General features: G+C 37.0%; 1 protein-coding gene across 4 annotated transcripts in view; it reads left to right on the top strand.

Annotated features, from left to right (window-relative positions):
* Positions 1 to 17,195, top strand: part of CEP350 (centrosomal protein 350) — a 116,309-nt gene that overhangs the window by 27,565 nt on the left and 71,549 nt on the right. For all 4 annotated transcript variants that reach the window (XM_037034876.1, XM_037034878.1, XM_037034877.1 and 1 more), the window contains 5 exons: positions 2,723 to 2,836; positions 6,911 to 7,057; positions 8,990 to 9,645; positions 10,814 to 10,935; positions 14,807 to 15,867. In XM_037034876.1, coding sequence (XP_036890771.1) covers positions 2,723 to 2,836; positions 6,911 to 7,057; positions 8,990 to 9,645; positions 10,814 to 10,935; positions 14,807 to 15,867 — 2,100 coding nt within the window. The remainder of the gene's footprint in view (positions 1 to 2,722; positions 2,837 to 6,910; positions 7,058 to 8,989; positions 9,646 to 10,813; positions 10,936 to 14,806; positions 15,868 to 17,195) is intronic.

Consider the following 17,195-nt stretch of genomic DNA (forward strand, 5'->3'; position numbering starts at 1 on the left):
CATTGTTTAGTCTACCTTTTCCACAGTTACTGGAACACTGTATTTAGTTAACAGCAAAGGTTTGGGAGTTAGCTTAGAAGGGTTCAAATTGGGCTCTGTCATACTACCTGTGTTACATAACCTCTCTTCCTTGGTTTTCTCATCTGAAAAATAGGAGTGATAACAATATACCTCATAGGACAGTATCATTATAGACAAGCAGAATGCTGTGTGTCAAAGAGTCTTAAAGAGGTTTGTTACACTCGTGTTATAGTAGATGATGAACTCTGTGCTCCTGGCTAAGACCAGTCCATCCGCTTGTGTTTTAGGTTTCATGTGCTCTTGTGTCTTTAAGGACATAACTTCAGTGTGTTTCCTTGTACATCATCAAGTGTTCTCTCTCTATGAGGTCGTCTGTCAACACACTGATAACGTGCTGCCATTTCAGCCGTCATACAAGGACCCCTCTTTTGACCCGACGCTCTTCAACTACTGCCCTACTTTTCTCCTATTTTCAACTTCCAGAAGTTTCCAGAAGTCACCCTGTACTCACTGTCTCCAAGTTTTCTTCTCCCTGTTCCTCTTAAGTCTTTTCTCTTAGGTGTTTGCTCCTACTTCTCTGTGAACTGCTGTTACCAAGATCATCAGTGACTTCCACATTGCTAAAACCAGTGTTTAATTCTGATTTGTCATCTCTCAGGAATAATGGACATGATTGAAACCCTTTTTTGAAACTCTTTACTTGACATTTAGGATACCATAAGTATTTGGTTTTCTCCTCAGTCTAGTTGCTCATTTTCAGTTTTTTTCCTAATTGACACCCTGACCTCTAAATATTGGCACGTCTCATTCTCAGAACACGGGTCTGTCCCTCTCTCCTCCTCTCGCTTCTTCCTTCCCCTCCTGCTTGCTTGCTTGCTTGCTTGCTTTCTTTCTTTCTTTCTTTCTTTCTTTTTGTGTGTGTGTGGGGGGTGGGGTGGGGGAGGGCTTTTAATTATCTACATACACACAAGACAAGCTTATCTCATCTCAGCACTTTAAACATTTGTTGTTGTTGATTCCCAAATTTATACTTCTGGTCCAGACTTTGCCTCTGAACTCAAGACTCTTATATCCAGCTGCTAACTCCAGATCTCCCTTTGGTTGTATAATAATAGGTTTCTTAAGTTTTTTATTTTATCTTATTTATTTATCTTTAGAGGGGAGGGGAAGGGAAGGAAAGAGGGAGAGAAATATCAGTATATGGTTACCTCTCGTGCATCCCCCACTGGGAACTGGCCTGCAACCCAGGCATGCGCCCTGGCTGGGAATCGAACTGTGACCCTCTGGTTCGTAGCCCCGTGCTCAATACACTGAGCTACACCAGCCAGGGTGGTTTCTTAAGTTTAATATATCTGGAATGTAGCTAACTAACTAGATGGGGTTGCTATATACCCCTTAAACCTACTCCTCTGGTAGTCTGTCCATCTATTCTAATTATTCTATTAGAATTATAGGTAATCTATTAATTATTATAGGTAATCTATAATAATTAATAGATAACCAGGTAATCTATTCTAATTATTCTGGCCTCTTGGCCCCCATGTTTCACTTACACCTTATTTCTAATATTGCCTGAAATATATCTAAAATAAAACCACTAGTTAGCCTGCCTCTGTCACTGTCACCTAGGTCCGAGTCACCACGAGGCTCTTGCCCAGATTACTGCAGTAGCCTCTGACTGGTCTCCCTGCTTCTGTGTTTCACTGAGTTTGTTCTCTTCACAGGTGTTAGAAGCGTATTAATATTTAATTGAGATTATATTGCTCCTTTGCTCAAAATCTTCCAAAAACTTTCCATCTCATTCTTGAATAAAACTCGAAGTTCTTATAATGACCTATAAAGCCCTATGCGATCTGGCCCTCAGCTATGTCTCTGACCTGGTTAGGACAGCTTTCCTCTTCAGCTCTTACGCAGTGGCCTCCCGCTGCTCCGTAGACACTAGGTGTGCTCTTGCCTCAGAGCCTGTGACTCATGCTGCCTTCCACTTGCCCAGAATGCAGTGCTCTATGTATTTTAAAGTGTATTCATGTCAACCTATAATGGAGGTCAACTACACACAGGGGTGGATAAAAGTAGGTTTACAGTGGTGAGTACATGAAACAGTTTATTCCTGTACTGTTGTTTATTTATTATTTATTTGTATTATGTAAACCTACCCCTTTATATATTCCTTTATTAGAATTGAAAAAAATTAGTAGTAATTTGTATGTGAAATACCTTCACACATTTCACTAGCCTAACTGTAAAAGGGCCTAGTTTAGGAATATTATATTGAGTATTTTACAGAGTTTTATTTTAGAAGTTCACAAATATTCCAGTTATATAGGAATTTTTAAATGATCTTGGAATTTGAGAAAGTGCCTACCTACCCCTGAGATTGTATAAATACTATGGATCCTGGGTTGAAAAGCATTAGTTGCACTCTCTTTCAGTTTGTGAAAATGAGTTAAATTTCTCCAGTGTTTTCTGGGGAAAAAACACACAAAGAATTGGAACCTAAGGGTAGAGTAGTGGTCATCTTTAGACCTTTTCATAAGAGGAGTTGGCGTTGGTAGCTGTGGGCCATAGAAATAGCCTTAGTGAAGGTTTCTTTCTCCCTGCCTGAGTCATGTACTTCATGCTGATTTTTCGTCCTGGGGGGCGGATGAGTGAGTGGGTAGGAGTCATCAAAACGTTTGCTGTAAATGTTTCTGCCTTTCAGACGATATCTCCCTGAAAGAGAAACCTGCCGAAAAAAGTAAAGAGAAGAAAGTGGTCAAGCCAGTACGAAAAGTCCAAAAGGTAGCACAGTTTTCAAGTCCAGAATGCAAAACAGGTTAGTTTTTTCCATGTTATGTACCTCCTAAAGTTAAGTATTCCTGAAATGGCATGTACATGGAAATAAGCGTCTGTTCTCTAGATGTTCTTGTTGTTTGGCACATATGAAAATGGAATACAGTTTGCATATCATTATTTTGTGTATGTGTATTTAATTGACATAGCATAAGTTATATATCATAAGTTATAAATTAGAACATACAGTTTGCTAAGTTTTCATATATGTATATACCCATGAAGCCATATGTTCACCATGATACTGATTATATTTATCACCCCCCAGTTTTTTTCTATCACTCTTAATAGAAATCAGTCAGGTTAAAGGTAATGATTTTTATACAGTGAATTTTTGTACACAGAGGGTTTGTTTATGAATGTCCCTCAGGACAGTGTAGGCAATCCAGGCCTATAGTGGTCAGGCTGGACTCCGAACAGGTCAAGACTGAGAAAGAAAAAGAGAATTCCGTAGTTCCATAGTGACCAACATTTCAGACTTAATCCAGGTTGCCCGGATTTGTAACCTGGCTTTGTTCATTGGTAAGTGAGTAGATGTAGTGTCCCTCATTTTCCCCACGTGTAAAAGGGAAGGCGGTGGTGCTCCTCATGGGGTTGCCGTGAGAACTGAAATCGGACCTAAAGCACCCTGCGTAGCACCTGGCATATGGTAAGCACTCAAATGTTAGGGTTGATTCATTAATAATAATTACTATTATTTCTGGCTATACTGAAAGTGGCTATTTAGTATGCAGTATTCATGTCATTGAGTAATTTGGGCCAAGAGAGAGTGAAGAAAGTTGGGAACTGTCACTTTCAGCTTGGAGACATTTCGAATCAATCATTCATACATACATGCATTCATTATGCAAATATTTATGAGCACTTGCTATATGTGAGGCATTGTGCTGTACTGAGCTTAGAACATTGGTGAGCAAGATGCACGGAGCCCCTGCTCTTTTGGAGTTTATGATTTTGTCAGGAAGACAGTGGAGTCAGAATTAGAATAAAGGACGATGCGTGTGTGATAGGGGATGTGCAGGGTGGTGGGGCTCTGGTTTTTGACCAGGCACTTGTTTTTCTGGTCACAGACTAGTCACTAGAGTGGCAAATAACGTATTTTGTGACACTCATTGTTAACTCTAGCTGTCATGAGAGAATGACCCTCACTGTACACAAATAAAAAATGAAACTTTATAGGAGCATGAATTATCTGAATGTAAACTAAACTAATTCTATGTTAAAAAATATTCCATGTTATTTTTTTTTAAAGATTTTATTTATTTATTTATCTTTAGAGGGGAAGGAGAGAGGGAGAGAAACATCAGTGTATGGTTGCCTTTTGTGCGTCCCCTGTTGAGAAATGGCCTGCAGGGAACCGGCCTGCAACCCAGGCATGTGCCCTGACTGGGAATCAAACCGCGATCCTCTGGTTCACAGGCTTGTGCTCAATCCACTGAGCTACACCAGCCAGGGCTCCATGTTATTTTTTCTTGAAATACGGTATAATTGTCAGGAGCACAGTTTGAAATGAAACCCTGGGACCACTATGACTTGGAATGTATTTGTCCAGTTTTGTGGTGAACAAATTTGCATTTGTGCACTGGGGGCAACGACTGAGACAGAGCGTCATTAAGTGTGCAACAACTGTATTAATAGTTTGTCTGTAGTGAAAGGCTTCTTTTTCTACCAATGACTGCATGAGACTATTCTAGAAATAATTCTATGCTTGAAAGCCAGAATTTAGAAATAACCACCCAGCATATTCAGAAGCCAACATTTATAAATAACTACCCAGTATATTCATGGTTGCTTCCTTTTGATTCAGAAAATTAAGCTGAAATTGAAGAGAGACCTGTTTTCTCATTTTGCTTAAGAACCTAAAGTTTTTTATATAAATTGAGCAATAGGCTTCAAACCTTTTAAATACTTTAGATAGACTGTTTAAGGTTCATAACAAGGTGAAAAATATTTCTTTGCTAAAATAAACAGCACACATTTATAATTCATGTTTCTGTATAATAGATATATTCAATAAAACAATACTTTCATTTAAACTTTCAAATTAAAAGTCCTATTTAAAGAAACTCTAAATGCAATGTCTTTTGTTATAGTTAAAATACCCTGACCAAAAGCTTGAAAAATAGGAGAAAACACAAAAAAACACTACTCTTAGTTAAAGTACTAGTATTATATTGTGTACTTGCTTACAATAATTTTAAAGTCATAATAGTATGTAAATATAATCATTATATACATAAAATTTTATCTTTTTCTCTTTGAAAATTTCTACAGAGCGTTTCTGTTATTTCTGATGGAAATTGTGATTTGAAATGGCTACACAATACTCTGTCTGTTGGAAACAAAACTAGTTTAATAATTAACCATTCACCATTCTTTAACATTTGGGTTACTTCTGATATTATAGAAAATGATACAGTGAATATTTTTTTATTTTGTATTATTTCTATTAATACAATGCTGTTTCTTGGATTATTTGAGCAGGGTGAGCTCTTTTGGGATTCCTGACATGTAATACTATGTCTATTTTAAAATAAACTATACCCACTATGTTTCAACAATCAATGCATAAATAGAATGATTTTATTATAATTTTACCAGCATTGACAATCAATGTAAAAATCTATATTTCAAATTTAGTTAGGTTTAAAATGCTACTTTATTCTGCAAACCAGAGGGTTGCCAGTTCAATTCCCAGTCAGGGCACATTTCTGGGTTGCGGGCCAGGTCCCCCATAGGGGGTGTGCAAGAGGCAACCACACACTGATGTTTTTCTCCATCTTCTTCTCCTTCCCTTTCCCTCTCTCTAAAAATAAATAAATAAAATCTTTAAAAAAAAACCAACCAATGAATGCATAAATAAGTAGAACAACAAATCAGTGTTTCTCCCTTCTCTCTCCCCCTAAAAATCAATAAACAAAAATAATAATAAAATACTACTTTATTATTTTTATTCCACTTTTTAATTGTTGTTCAGTTAAAGTTCCCGTTTTCCTCCTGTTGCTCCTCCCTACCCCGTCCAACCCCCTTCCCTAAAGACAGTCCCTACCCCGTCGTTCTTGTCCACGGGTCCTTTGTACATGTCCCTCTACTTGGCCCTTCCCCTTCCTTTCCCTGTTATCCTCCCCTCCTGTGGTCACTGTCAGTTTGTTCTTTATTTTCATGTCTCTCTGGTTCTTTTTTGCTTGTTTGTTTGTTGATTAGGTTCCGCTGAAAGGTGAGATTATATTCCATTTCTTCTATTACTTTGCATTTAAGTATGTATTTTGTTGTTTTTTTTTATGGTTTCTATTTTCTGAACAGTCTTTTATATCATTTTTTAAGTTACTGCCTATTTTAAGGTGATGGTCTAATTCTAATTTTTTTACAATCTTAAAATAGAAACTGAAAAGATTTTCTCGTGGTAAAGTTATATTTATCGGAACATTCTTTTATTTTTATAAAATTTTCTAATTAGGACCATTGAAATGTTGATAGTGTTTATTTTTGAATGTCATAATTTTATGCATAAAAAAGTAGTATGTAGTTCTGATGTATCTGTAAAATTTAATGTGTAATTTCCCTGTAATATCATCCTCTCCAAAGGTAGTCATGGTTAACTGTTTGCTATATATTATATTATATATTTCCTCAAATTTTTTCCTGCACTTAGATTAAGTCATTTGTTTATTTGGCAAATGCTCATTTTACTTTGTGCAGAAACTGTGCTAGTATTGATAAACCAAACACTTAATGTAGTTGACATATTTTTGTTCTGTGCCAAAGTTCTTGGGTTCAGTGACCTAATTTTTGAGGTTTCAGTTATCATTATTAATATTTGTACTTTCAAAGCATTTTACAGTTATTTGAGGTATATGGATAATCAAGATTTAAGCAAACTGTTTATTGATTTTGGAGACTTAGGGTTAAAAATAAAAGTTGATTGTAGATTCTTTAATGTTGGCATAGGATAAGCATAAGACTAGTAGAAACCCTGTGTGACTGAGAAGGCATATCATTCTCAGAGCTAAAACTTCCCTTTGAGATTCAGCGCAGTGTGCACGTGCATGTATTTCAGGTGGCAGTCGTCTGATCAGTACGTCGTCTTGGCGAGATGGACAAAAATTAGTGAAGAAGATTCTGGGACCTGTACCCAAAATGGAGCAAAAAGAGCGAAGAACAGCATCAAGTGACAGAAGTGGAAGAGAAAGAGCTACTAAATCTGGTAAGTAATCAAATTATTACATTATCTTAGTGATTAAAACTGAGAAAAACAGTGAAAAGTTGCTTGTGTAAGTACTTAGGGTGAAAATACTCTTTTGGGGATGCTTTGTGTCGTTCTGTGTACAGTTGTGAATGTAGCTCAGAAAAGAAGATATTCCACTGCGCTCGTCTGGATTATTTCTACACAGAGGTGTTATGGCGATCTTTATGAAGAATATTTAAGAAAAGATATTAAATCCCAGCAATTGCTTAAGAGCTTAAAATTTAGTGAGTTCTGTGTATAGTGGAAACCTCTAAATTATATGCAAACTGCAGTCATGTGGTTTGATAACTAAATCTTACCACTGGTCTGGGAGCTGTGTTCTCTGCTCACTATACTTTCTGATCCTGTCTTTATGTAAAATTCTGATTTTTTTCATCATACTTTTTTTTTTTTAAGATTTTATTTATTTATTTATCTTTGGATGGGAAGGAGACAGGGAGAGAAACATCAATGTATGGTTGCCTTTTGTGCGTCCCCTGCTGGGAGTTGGCCTGCAGGGAACTGGACTGCAACCCAGGCATGTGCCCTGACTGGGAATCGAACCGCGATCCTCTGGTTCGCAGGCCCGCGCTCAATCCACTGAGCTACACCAGCCAGGGCTCATCATACGTTTTGACATTAATCTTTATTTTTAAATATTTTATGAAAATATTATTTATCTTGGAAAAAATTATATTTCTTATGTTAACTACATATTCTGTTTTTGTGAATAGCAAAGCATCATTTCACCAAATATTAGACTTTTAGGGACTGTAAGAGAATCACATCTGACCTCTTTCACCCTACGAACACAAACACAGGCACACCCACAAGGTTAATTTTTTTTAAAGATTTTTTAAATTTATTTATCTTTAGAGGGGAAGGGAAGGAGAGAAGGAGAGAAATATCAATCAATGTATCGTTGCCTCTCGTGCACCCCCTACTGGGAACTGGCCTGCAATCCAGGCATGTGCCCTGACTGGGAATCGAACCAGGATCCTTTGGTTCGCAGGTCTGCGCTCATTCCACTGAGCTACACCAGCCAGGGCTAATTTTTTTTTTTAATTTGGCAGGTTAGGACGTAATCCCTGAGGAAGAGTTATGTAGACAGTGGGTGGCAAAATTTGATCTAGGATTAGTTTGACCTTCAAGTCTGTTACTTTTCTCTTTTCAAAATGTCTTGAATGCTATTTGCAATAAGTCGTTACTTTTTCAGGAACACTAATTTTGGGAAAGGAAATATAAATACCTATAGTCCAGCTTTCTTTTTTCAGCAACAATATTGCATTAATTTGAACTTCTGGAATAGATTTAGTAAGAAATGCAATTGCAACTACAATTTTGTATACATAAGTCAGTATAAACTTTGTATGTGTTCCTCTTTGCTTTCATTTATCTTGTAAACTCATGTGCATTCTCAGTGTAAAATTAAGCCATATCAACAAATGTCTAGATGATAAAATGATTGTTTTCCTAAATAATTGGTTTTTTTTTGTCATTCATTGGAGAATTGTGACAGCTTAACATTGTTGGTTTTTTATGAGACTTTTGGGGGTTTGGAAGAGATAGCAATATTAAATAATCACATGAGAGAATACCATTTAATATTGATAGTATTTCTCAATTAATAGTTAAATATATCAACAATAATATCTCTCCTTATTTCAGAATATTAAAAGGTGCATTTTGTTTAAATGCCGAGGAAGCATGGTGTTTCAGAATATAGAAATTCTTCTCCTGCTATAAAAAAGATGTTTTTGTTTCCTTCTATCATATTCTTTAGAAGACTTTCTATGATATTTGAATTAAAGTTTAAGATAAAGTGAAATTCCCTAATTTTCTCCTGAATACAATAAATTTTAGGAAAGAATGCAGAATTTTAACACATCACTGACAGTTCATTCTTTGCAGGGGGTCATATTGGAAGAGCAGAATCTGATCCCAGATTGGATATTTCACACAGACATCTTCCACGAAACTCAGAGCGTTCAAGAAGTAGAGCACGGTCTGAAAATAATATAAAGAAATTAGCCCCGTCTCTCCCAGATAATAAACAGGAGGAAAATATTGCCTTAAATAAGGACTTTTTGCCTGTTGAAATTCGTGGAATTCTTGATGACCTACAGCTTGATTCGGCAGCTCAGGCTTCAAGACAAGAGACGAGAGAGTTACAGAATCAGAAGTCGTCAGCAGCAGTGCAAGCCCCAAGGAGTCACAGCCCAATAAAAAGAAAACCTGAGAAAATAACAGCTAATGAAGATCCCCCTGTTATTTCTAAAAAGCGCCACTATGACACAGATGAGGTACGGCAGTACATTGTTAGACAGCAGGAGGAAAGGAAGAGGAAGCAAAACGAGGAGAAGAAGGCTCAAAAAGAGGCCACTGAGCAGAAGAACAAACGATTACAGGAGCTCTACCGGAAACAGAAAGAAGCCTTTACTAAAGTAAAAAATGTGCCTCCTCCTGAGCCATCAGCAACTAGGCGGCTGCAGGAAGCTTACTCCAAATTGCTACTGGAAAAAACCTTGCTCGAGGAGCCGGCACGTCATGTTATGCAGGAAACACAGGTAATCATAGTGGCAGAAATACAAAGGGAAGTGATTTATGGTCAGGAAAAGTTTATTTGCTATATCATTTAAAAATTACCAACCATTCCTAAGATTCAGACATATGCTCAGACAGTGTTTGTAATAATGATGGCCTTTCATGAATTGTATGTACTGTATTTTGCCGTGTATAACGCACTCTCGTGTATAATGCACACCCACATTTTTGGCCCAAATTTTCAGGGAAAAAATCTTTTGTTTTAATTTTTAATTCGGTCACTTGTTTATATTTAGATAACTTGTTTTAGAAACTGCTTTTGTTGCAAGTTTGTCATAAAGTCAACAAAGCAAATTATCATATTCCAGGGTATTATTTTGCATATGGATATCATTACTACTTTCTAGAGTTACATTTTCAACGTATAAGCATAAATAAAAGAATTAAAAACAATTATAGAGGTGCAAAGTTAGTACTACCCATGCGTAATGCTCATTCTTGTTTTTCCCTCAAAAAATTTGGGCAAAAATGGCAAAATACATGTATATGAAGAGTTATTTGATAACTGTGATTATTTGATAAATATGATTGAACATAAGTACTGGATTAGAGTTTTACTATTTTTCTGTTACTAATTTCAGTTATCTCATCACTGCTCTTAGTTATATCCCTGCCTAGTTTTCATTGTATACTGAGCAAATGAAGTTAGAGTGTGATATTGAAAAGACCAGTTTTGTGATCTGTGCTGAAATTAGAGAATATCCTAGTTCATCATGATGCTTTTGTGAGTATTGCTAATATTTTTAAGAATAATAAGAGTAACATTATGTACCATGAGCTACATGCTCCAGACTTAAGTTTAGTAAATTTTCACAACCCTGAGGAGGTATAGGCACTACTGGTATCCGTACCTACTTGGTGAAAACTGAAGTTTAGAAAGAGTATTACATTCTCCAAGTTATGCAGTTAGTATTAGATGCCCTTGTTGGATTTCAGTGCAATTTTGTTGTTAATTGTAATGGCTGCTTTTAAGACAAACTAAGTTTGAATTGGTTTTATTTGACAAGGAAAAAAAGCCCCTGCATTTCATGATCTTAGTAAAGGTGAAATGACTTAATTATTGGTCCCACGTACACCCTGAATAAATCTTTGCGGTGAGAGTCAGATAAATTTGATGTCTGTTTCTCCTAGACCAGACCAGGGTATCAGCCATCTGGAGAATCTGACAAAGAAAACAAAGTGCAGGAGCGTCCCCCAAGTGCATCTTCCAGCAGTGACATGTCTCTGTCAGAACCTCCACGGCCTCTCGCAAGGTACAGAGGGCAGAATGAAGGCTGACCAAGGGTCATCCTTTCCATGAAATTCAGCATAGTGGTCTATGCTCAGTTAATGTTGTGGATCTGTGTGGGCAAGAGGTTTACTTAGACATTGGTTTATATTGTCTGATGGATATTTAAGTGTGGTTGCACTTGTATTTACTCTATCTTTATTGTGTAATCTTTACTGTCTTTTAATGTCCGAAGTAAATGTCAGGTTCTCCTGGGGATCACCTGCCGTTGGAAACACTCTGGCTGTGAACTAGACACATAATACAAGTTTGTTGGATGAATGAATCAGTGAAATTAATGTTTCAAAGCATTTGTGGTGAATAATTTAGAAAAGGCACTTCTGTATTCAGTGCTGCATTCAAAATTTTTTCATGTGACTCGTAATAGCTTATTCATCTTATTCCTCAAAACTATATTTGGGGATGCATGTGAACTTATAAATAGGGAAGGGATTTGATTTAAATCAGATTGGTGATTGAGGGCTATTTTACCTTAAATTTTTGTAAAAAAAAAATTGGTCCTTGCTGTAGTATATTATTTCTAATAAGTTTTTAAAGACTATTTGTGGAGGCAAGTTAAGGTGATTTTAAAATTACTTGGTTATGAATTATACTTTAGAATACCATTTGAGGAAGAGAAAGATTTTGACATTCTTCTTTGAGACTGCACAAATAAAAATGGAATCACACACCAGTTTTGGTTTAATATACATGATTCTCTCCTTCTAGTAATACTGATAAAAATACCTAAAATTTATTGACTGCTTGGTAGGTTCCAGGCACTGATCTAAGTGCTTTGCTCATGTTATCTTATTTATTCCTTGTAAAATATTTTGAGTTAGATGCTGTTATTCCTGTTTTACAGAAGAGATCATTGAGACCTAGAATTTAATTAACTTTCTCAAATGTCAAAATGTTAGTGGTAGAGGTGGATTTGAACTTAAGCATTCTGATTCCAGAAGCCTATGCTTTTACCCACCCTATATACTACCTCCCAGTAAGTGAAATGTTTCATGTGATTTAATTAAGGTTGTCAACACATTTCAAATTTTAACCATAAATAAAGTTTTTGAATTTGAGTACTTATAAGTAGATGAACTCTCCAGGTCTCATCAGTCAGACGTACCCCGCTATTGTCAGACATACCCCGCTGGCTTCATGTCTTCAATTTTTACCTTTCCCTGAGCTTCCCAATATTAAAGAGAACTAAACATAAACTAATATATTAGTGAAGCCCCTATTGTTACCATGCACATGTTTCTCTCCTTTCTTTTAATATAAAATTCTTTGACTTGTTACCATGCACATGTTTCTCTCCTTTCTTTTAATATAAAATTCTTTGACTTGTGATAGCTAACCTATTGCCTCTACTTTCTCTCCACCTGTCCTTAGCTTCCCCATTTCTGTTAATAGTTTTAACATATTTCAATTACTTTATGCCTAAAAGCATGGCATTTCTTTTCCTTCCTTTATATGTCTCATGATTCTCTGTTAGCTACCTGGAAAACTCCAGATTACTTATCTGACCTTGAAGACCTTGAAGATGTAGCTCAAAAGTCACTTCCCTTGGCTGGCGAAGTTTTTTCCCCCTTGTCTACACCCTATTGAACTTTATTTATTATTTTAAAAATGATTTATCAATTTGAGAGAGAGGAAAGGAGAGAGAGGAAAACATCAATTCATTGCTCCACTTATTTATGCCTTCACTGTGTGCCCTGACTGTAGATGAAAAACCCACACTTGGCTTTTCGAACCCTTCACTAACTGAGCTACCCAGCCAGGGCCCAAACTTAATATAGTTTTCCATTAGTGCTTAACACTGTATGTTAGCTGTTTATTAGTCTCTCATCCTTGCTAGGTCTTAAGAAACTAAAGAATAAGGATTAAGTCTTCACTGGATAAAATTGTTTCATTTTTGTTTCCCCCCATCTCGCTTCCATCAATTTAGTACCTGCCCCCCCCCCAAATTGGCATTCTAAATGTTGGATTTAAAGATTTTGTGTTTCTACTCAGCAAAACTTTATAACTTCTTTTGCATTCCCATTACTACCACCTTAGTTTGGGCTCTAATAACCTCATACCTTTCATTTGTAGGAATCTCTGTTCGATGGCGTGGAACCTATGCACTAGTCTTCCTTTCACCATTCTGTTTTCGTAGGAGCCCTTCAGTGTAAAGGACTGCTACCGCATAATCCCCAACTAGACCTTGCACGGCGTGCTTTTCGATTCCTTTCTCGCCCTGGTTACCCTCTAGTAGATGGTAACATTTTTAACTGACTTGGTAGGACTTCACATTTATTCATACTAGTTTGATCTCAGGTGCAGCCTGTACAAATAACTTTGAGTCATAATTTGATAATTTGTAGGGCTCATAATTTGTTAATTTATAGGGTTATCCATACCGTCCAGCTTTCTGTCATCTTCACATCTTCATGTCATCATCCCAAAATCATGGGCAAGACCAAGGACAAAACTTCATGTTATTTTGTCTAAGGATCTTCTTAATAGTTAACATCAGCCTTTAATATATCTATAGTATCCCTTAATATACAGGACATCAGCGGTCTGGAGACACATGTGAATTATGTAATACTGTTTAGGACATCTTTATTCTGTTGTTAGACTTTATGGACCCCCTGCACTGTATTGTATATTTATTACTGGTACTCAAAGTTTTACATTGGTACTCATTGTTTTATTTGTCTATCTATCTGTCTATCTTTAGAGGGGAAGGGAAGGAGAGGGAGAGAAATATGAATGTATGGTTGCCTCTCGGGCATCCCCTGCTGGGAACTGGCCTGCAACCCAGGCATGTGCCCTGACTGGGAATCAAACTGCGATCCTTTGGTTCGAAGGTCCATGCTCAATCCACAGAGCTGCACCAGCCAGGGCTGGCACTCATGTTGATTTTTTTAAAGAACTAGATTGTAGTGATCTCCTTATTTCTTCAGTATGTATGATGTTAACCATAAATGTTTGGCATTTATTAAATGCTGGTTGATTGGAATAATATATAATGCCTGTGTTAATACTTAGCAGCCTTAAGCATTCTTGTTTATTTGTTTATGTTTGTTTGTTTGTTTAGAAATATCAATGTGTGGTTGTCTCTCACCTGTCCTGGGGGTCTGGCCCACAACCCAGGCGTGTGCCCTCACTGTGAATCAAACTGGCAACTCTTTGGTTCTCAGTCTGTGCTCAATCCACTGAGCTACACCAGCCAGGGCAAGCATTCTCTTTTAATATAATATTATTTTTAATGGAAAAGGTAGAGCCAATGCTATAAAAAATTTTGTCCACACAGTTCTAAAGGTAATAATGCCCTCTTTTTAATTAATAATTAAAAACGTCTTAGTTGAAGAAAGCAGTTGGCAAACAGTATGTATCACGCTGGCCAGGTGGCTAGAGCATTGTCCCGTATACCAAGAGGGTGTGGATAGATCCCTGGTCAGGGCATATACCTAGGTGCAGGTTTGATCCCCAACTGGGATGCGTAACCAATCGATGCAACCAATTGGTGTTTCTCTCACATCGTTGTTTCTCTCTCTCTCTGTCTCTTTGTGTCTCTTTCTCTTGCCCCTGCTCTCTAAACTCAGCAAAACGTGTCCTCAGGTGAGGATTTTTAAAAAATGGTAATTTTGGTAAGATTTTATCCTTGTGAAAATAATGCCAAAACAAAACATACACAGGAAAATGCTTGGAAAGATATAATTCTAAATGAAATATTAATAGTGCCTCTTTGTTATTGCTTAGCTGTGAGTGATCTTTATGTTTTTTTGTCCTCTTTACCTGTCCTTTAACAGTGGTGGCTTAGTTATAAGTTGCTGTATTAACTAACATACTGTGACTTTCATTTGCAGAAGGGACTTGACAGAACCTACATGGATGCAGCCTGACAGATTGAGCCCACGAGTCCACCATTCTCAACCACAGCCTCTTGTTGGAACAGCTGGAAATTTGCTCTCCCATCTCTTGAGTCTAGAGCATGCAGGATTTTTGCATAAGGATTTTGAATCTATTTTACCAACCAGGAAGAACCATAATATTGCTTCAGGGCCATTAACTTTTACACCTCAACCGTATCTGACCTCACCAGCTGCTCATCCAGATGCCTTGTTAAAACCTAGTGCCAGCCAGTATAAGAGTAAACTAGATCGTATTGAAGCCTTGAAAGCAACAGCTGCTTCTTTGTCCAGCAGGATTGAAAGTGAAGCCAAGAAATTAGCTGGGGCTAACATTAATCATGGGTCAGTGTGGAACACTGAGTATGATGTGCAGCAGACACCCCAAGAAGATGGGCCTTGGACCAAGGCTGCAAGTCCACCTGTGAAAGAGGATATCGAAGATGTTTTCTCTGCCCGCATTCAAAAGATGCTGGGAACCTGTGTATCTCATGCAACTTTTGATGATGAACTTCCTGGTATAGGCAATCTTAGTGAGTTTAAAAAACTTCCTGAGATGATAAGACCTCAGAGTGCCATATCAAGCTTCAGAATGAGAGCTCCTGGTCCTAAACCAGAAGGGCTGCTGGCACAGTTGTGGAAGAGGCAAGCCGACGCTCCTGGCTCTGATCTGCAAGCTTGTTCCCAAGACAAAGCCAAAATGTCCCTTGGGTCCAGCACAGACTCAGTCAGTGAAGGGCCTCTTCTTAGTGAGGGGAGTCTCTCTGAAGAAGAGGGAGGCCGAGACGGACAAGCCCCTTTGAAGATAGCAGAAATCTTAAAAGAAAAGGAATTTTGTGCTGGAGAAAGAAATGCTTATGAGTCCATTAAAGAGTTTCAGAAGGAAGCTGAAAAATTCTTGCCGCTCCCAGGGCACTTAGGTGGTACACAAAGCAAAGGACCGTGGAAAGAATTGGCAAAGGGGAGTCCGCATAGTGTCATTAACATTTTTACGAAATCATATCAGTTATATGGAAAAGGTGAGAAAAATAAGTAAGCCTTGTAATATTTGTATGTTATCTTAAGATAAACTGTTGCATATTTTTGTGAAGATAATACCAAAGTACAGATTTTCATTGTTAATTATGAGGAGAATGGAAACATTGTCTAATTGAAATTATCTGTAAGCTTCAATTAGAGTTGTAATTTATTCTTTATATTTTTATTTTTTAGTATTAATTGTCCTAAAACAACCATTGGTTGGAAGTTATAGAAATTCTGGTCTAATTTAGAGAAATCTTAGATGATTTTCATGATTGGTATTTATCAAGTATAGCTGGGTTTCCTGTGACCATAGATAAGTATTTAAATAGTATGTATATTTTATAATATGACTTATGAATTAATGGGAATACCATGGTCGAGAATTAAAAAGGGGCAACTATAGTAACATTTCTAATATGAAAAGAAATCTATTACTGTTTGTCAAAAGTAATTTTAAAAACAGACTTAGAGCCCTGGCTGGCGTAGCTCAGTGGATTGAGCGCGGGCCTGCAAACCAGATGATCGCGGTTCGATTCCCAGTCAGGGCACATGCCTGGGTTGCAGGCCAGTTCCTTGCAGGCTAACTACCAGCAGGGGACGCATAAAAGGCAACCATACATTGATGTTTCTCTCCCTCTCTCCTTCCCCTCTAAAAATAAATAAATAAATAAAATCTTAAAAAAAAAAAAACAGACTTAGAATAGTAATGTAGCTCCATATTTGATTCCTGAAACAATAACTTCTAAAGGTCCTTCTTATCCCTGAGATTCTGCAACACAGCCTTTCTGTGATGGACTCACTTCCTTCAAGTCCGTTTCTTTGTTCCTACTGCCGTGGGTGGATTCTACCTGTCTTACGCTAACGTAGCCTTAGAACTTCAGGTTGGAGAGTGAGGCTGAGCCTCATGTTAGCTGTTGATACTGTGGGTTTATATTTCCATTCTACATGGTGAACAACTTATTTAACAAATGAATCGATTTCATCTGTTCATTTTATACTTAATTGGATATCTCATTGCATTTTCCTAGAATTCATATTTAGCCACTTGTTATGATCTTCATATGCTGTTGATCTCTTTGGTTTAACACATTTCTGTAGATGATAATTTTAAAGTTCTTTTGATTTTGATTTTAAAGTTCCTTTGATGAAAGCAAAGTGCTTTTAAATCAGCACCCTTGTTTTTTTAGTAAGAAACTTGGGTTTGTTCTTATATCCTTCTATTAGATTTTCATTAAGATTTTATAGTTGTACTGAAATATTTACAGTTGAAATGATGTATTATCTGGAGTTTGGTTCAAAATAATCTTTTTTTTTTAAGATTTTA

This window comes from Sturnira hondurensis, unplaced genomic scaffold, assembly GCF_014824575.4.
Source record: "Sturnira hondurensis isolate 20B ecotype Veracruz unplaced genomic scaffold, ASM1482457v3 Scaffold0022215, whole genome shotgun sequence".
Lineage (NCBI taxonomy): Eukaryota > Metazoa > Chordata > Mammalia > Chiroptera > Phyllostomidae > Sturnira > Sturnira hondurensis.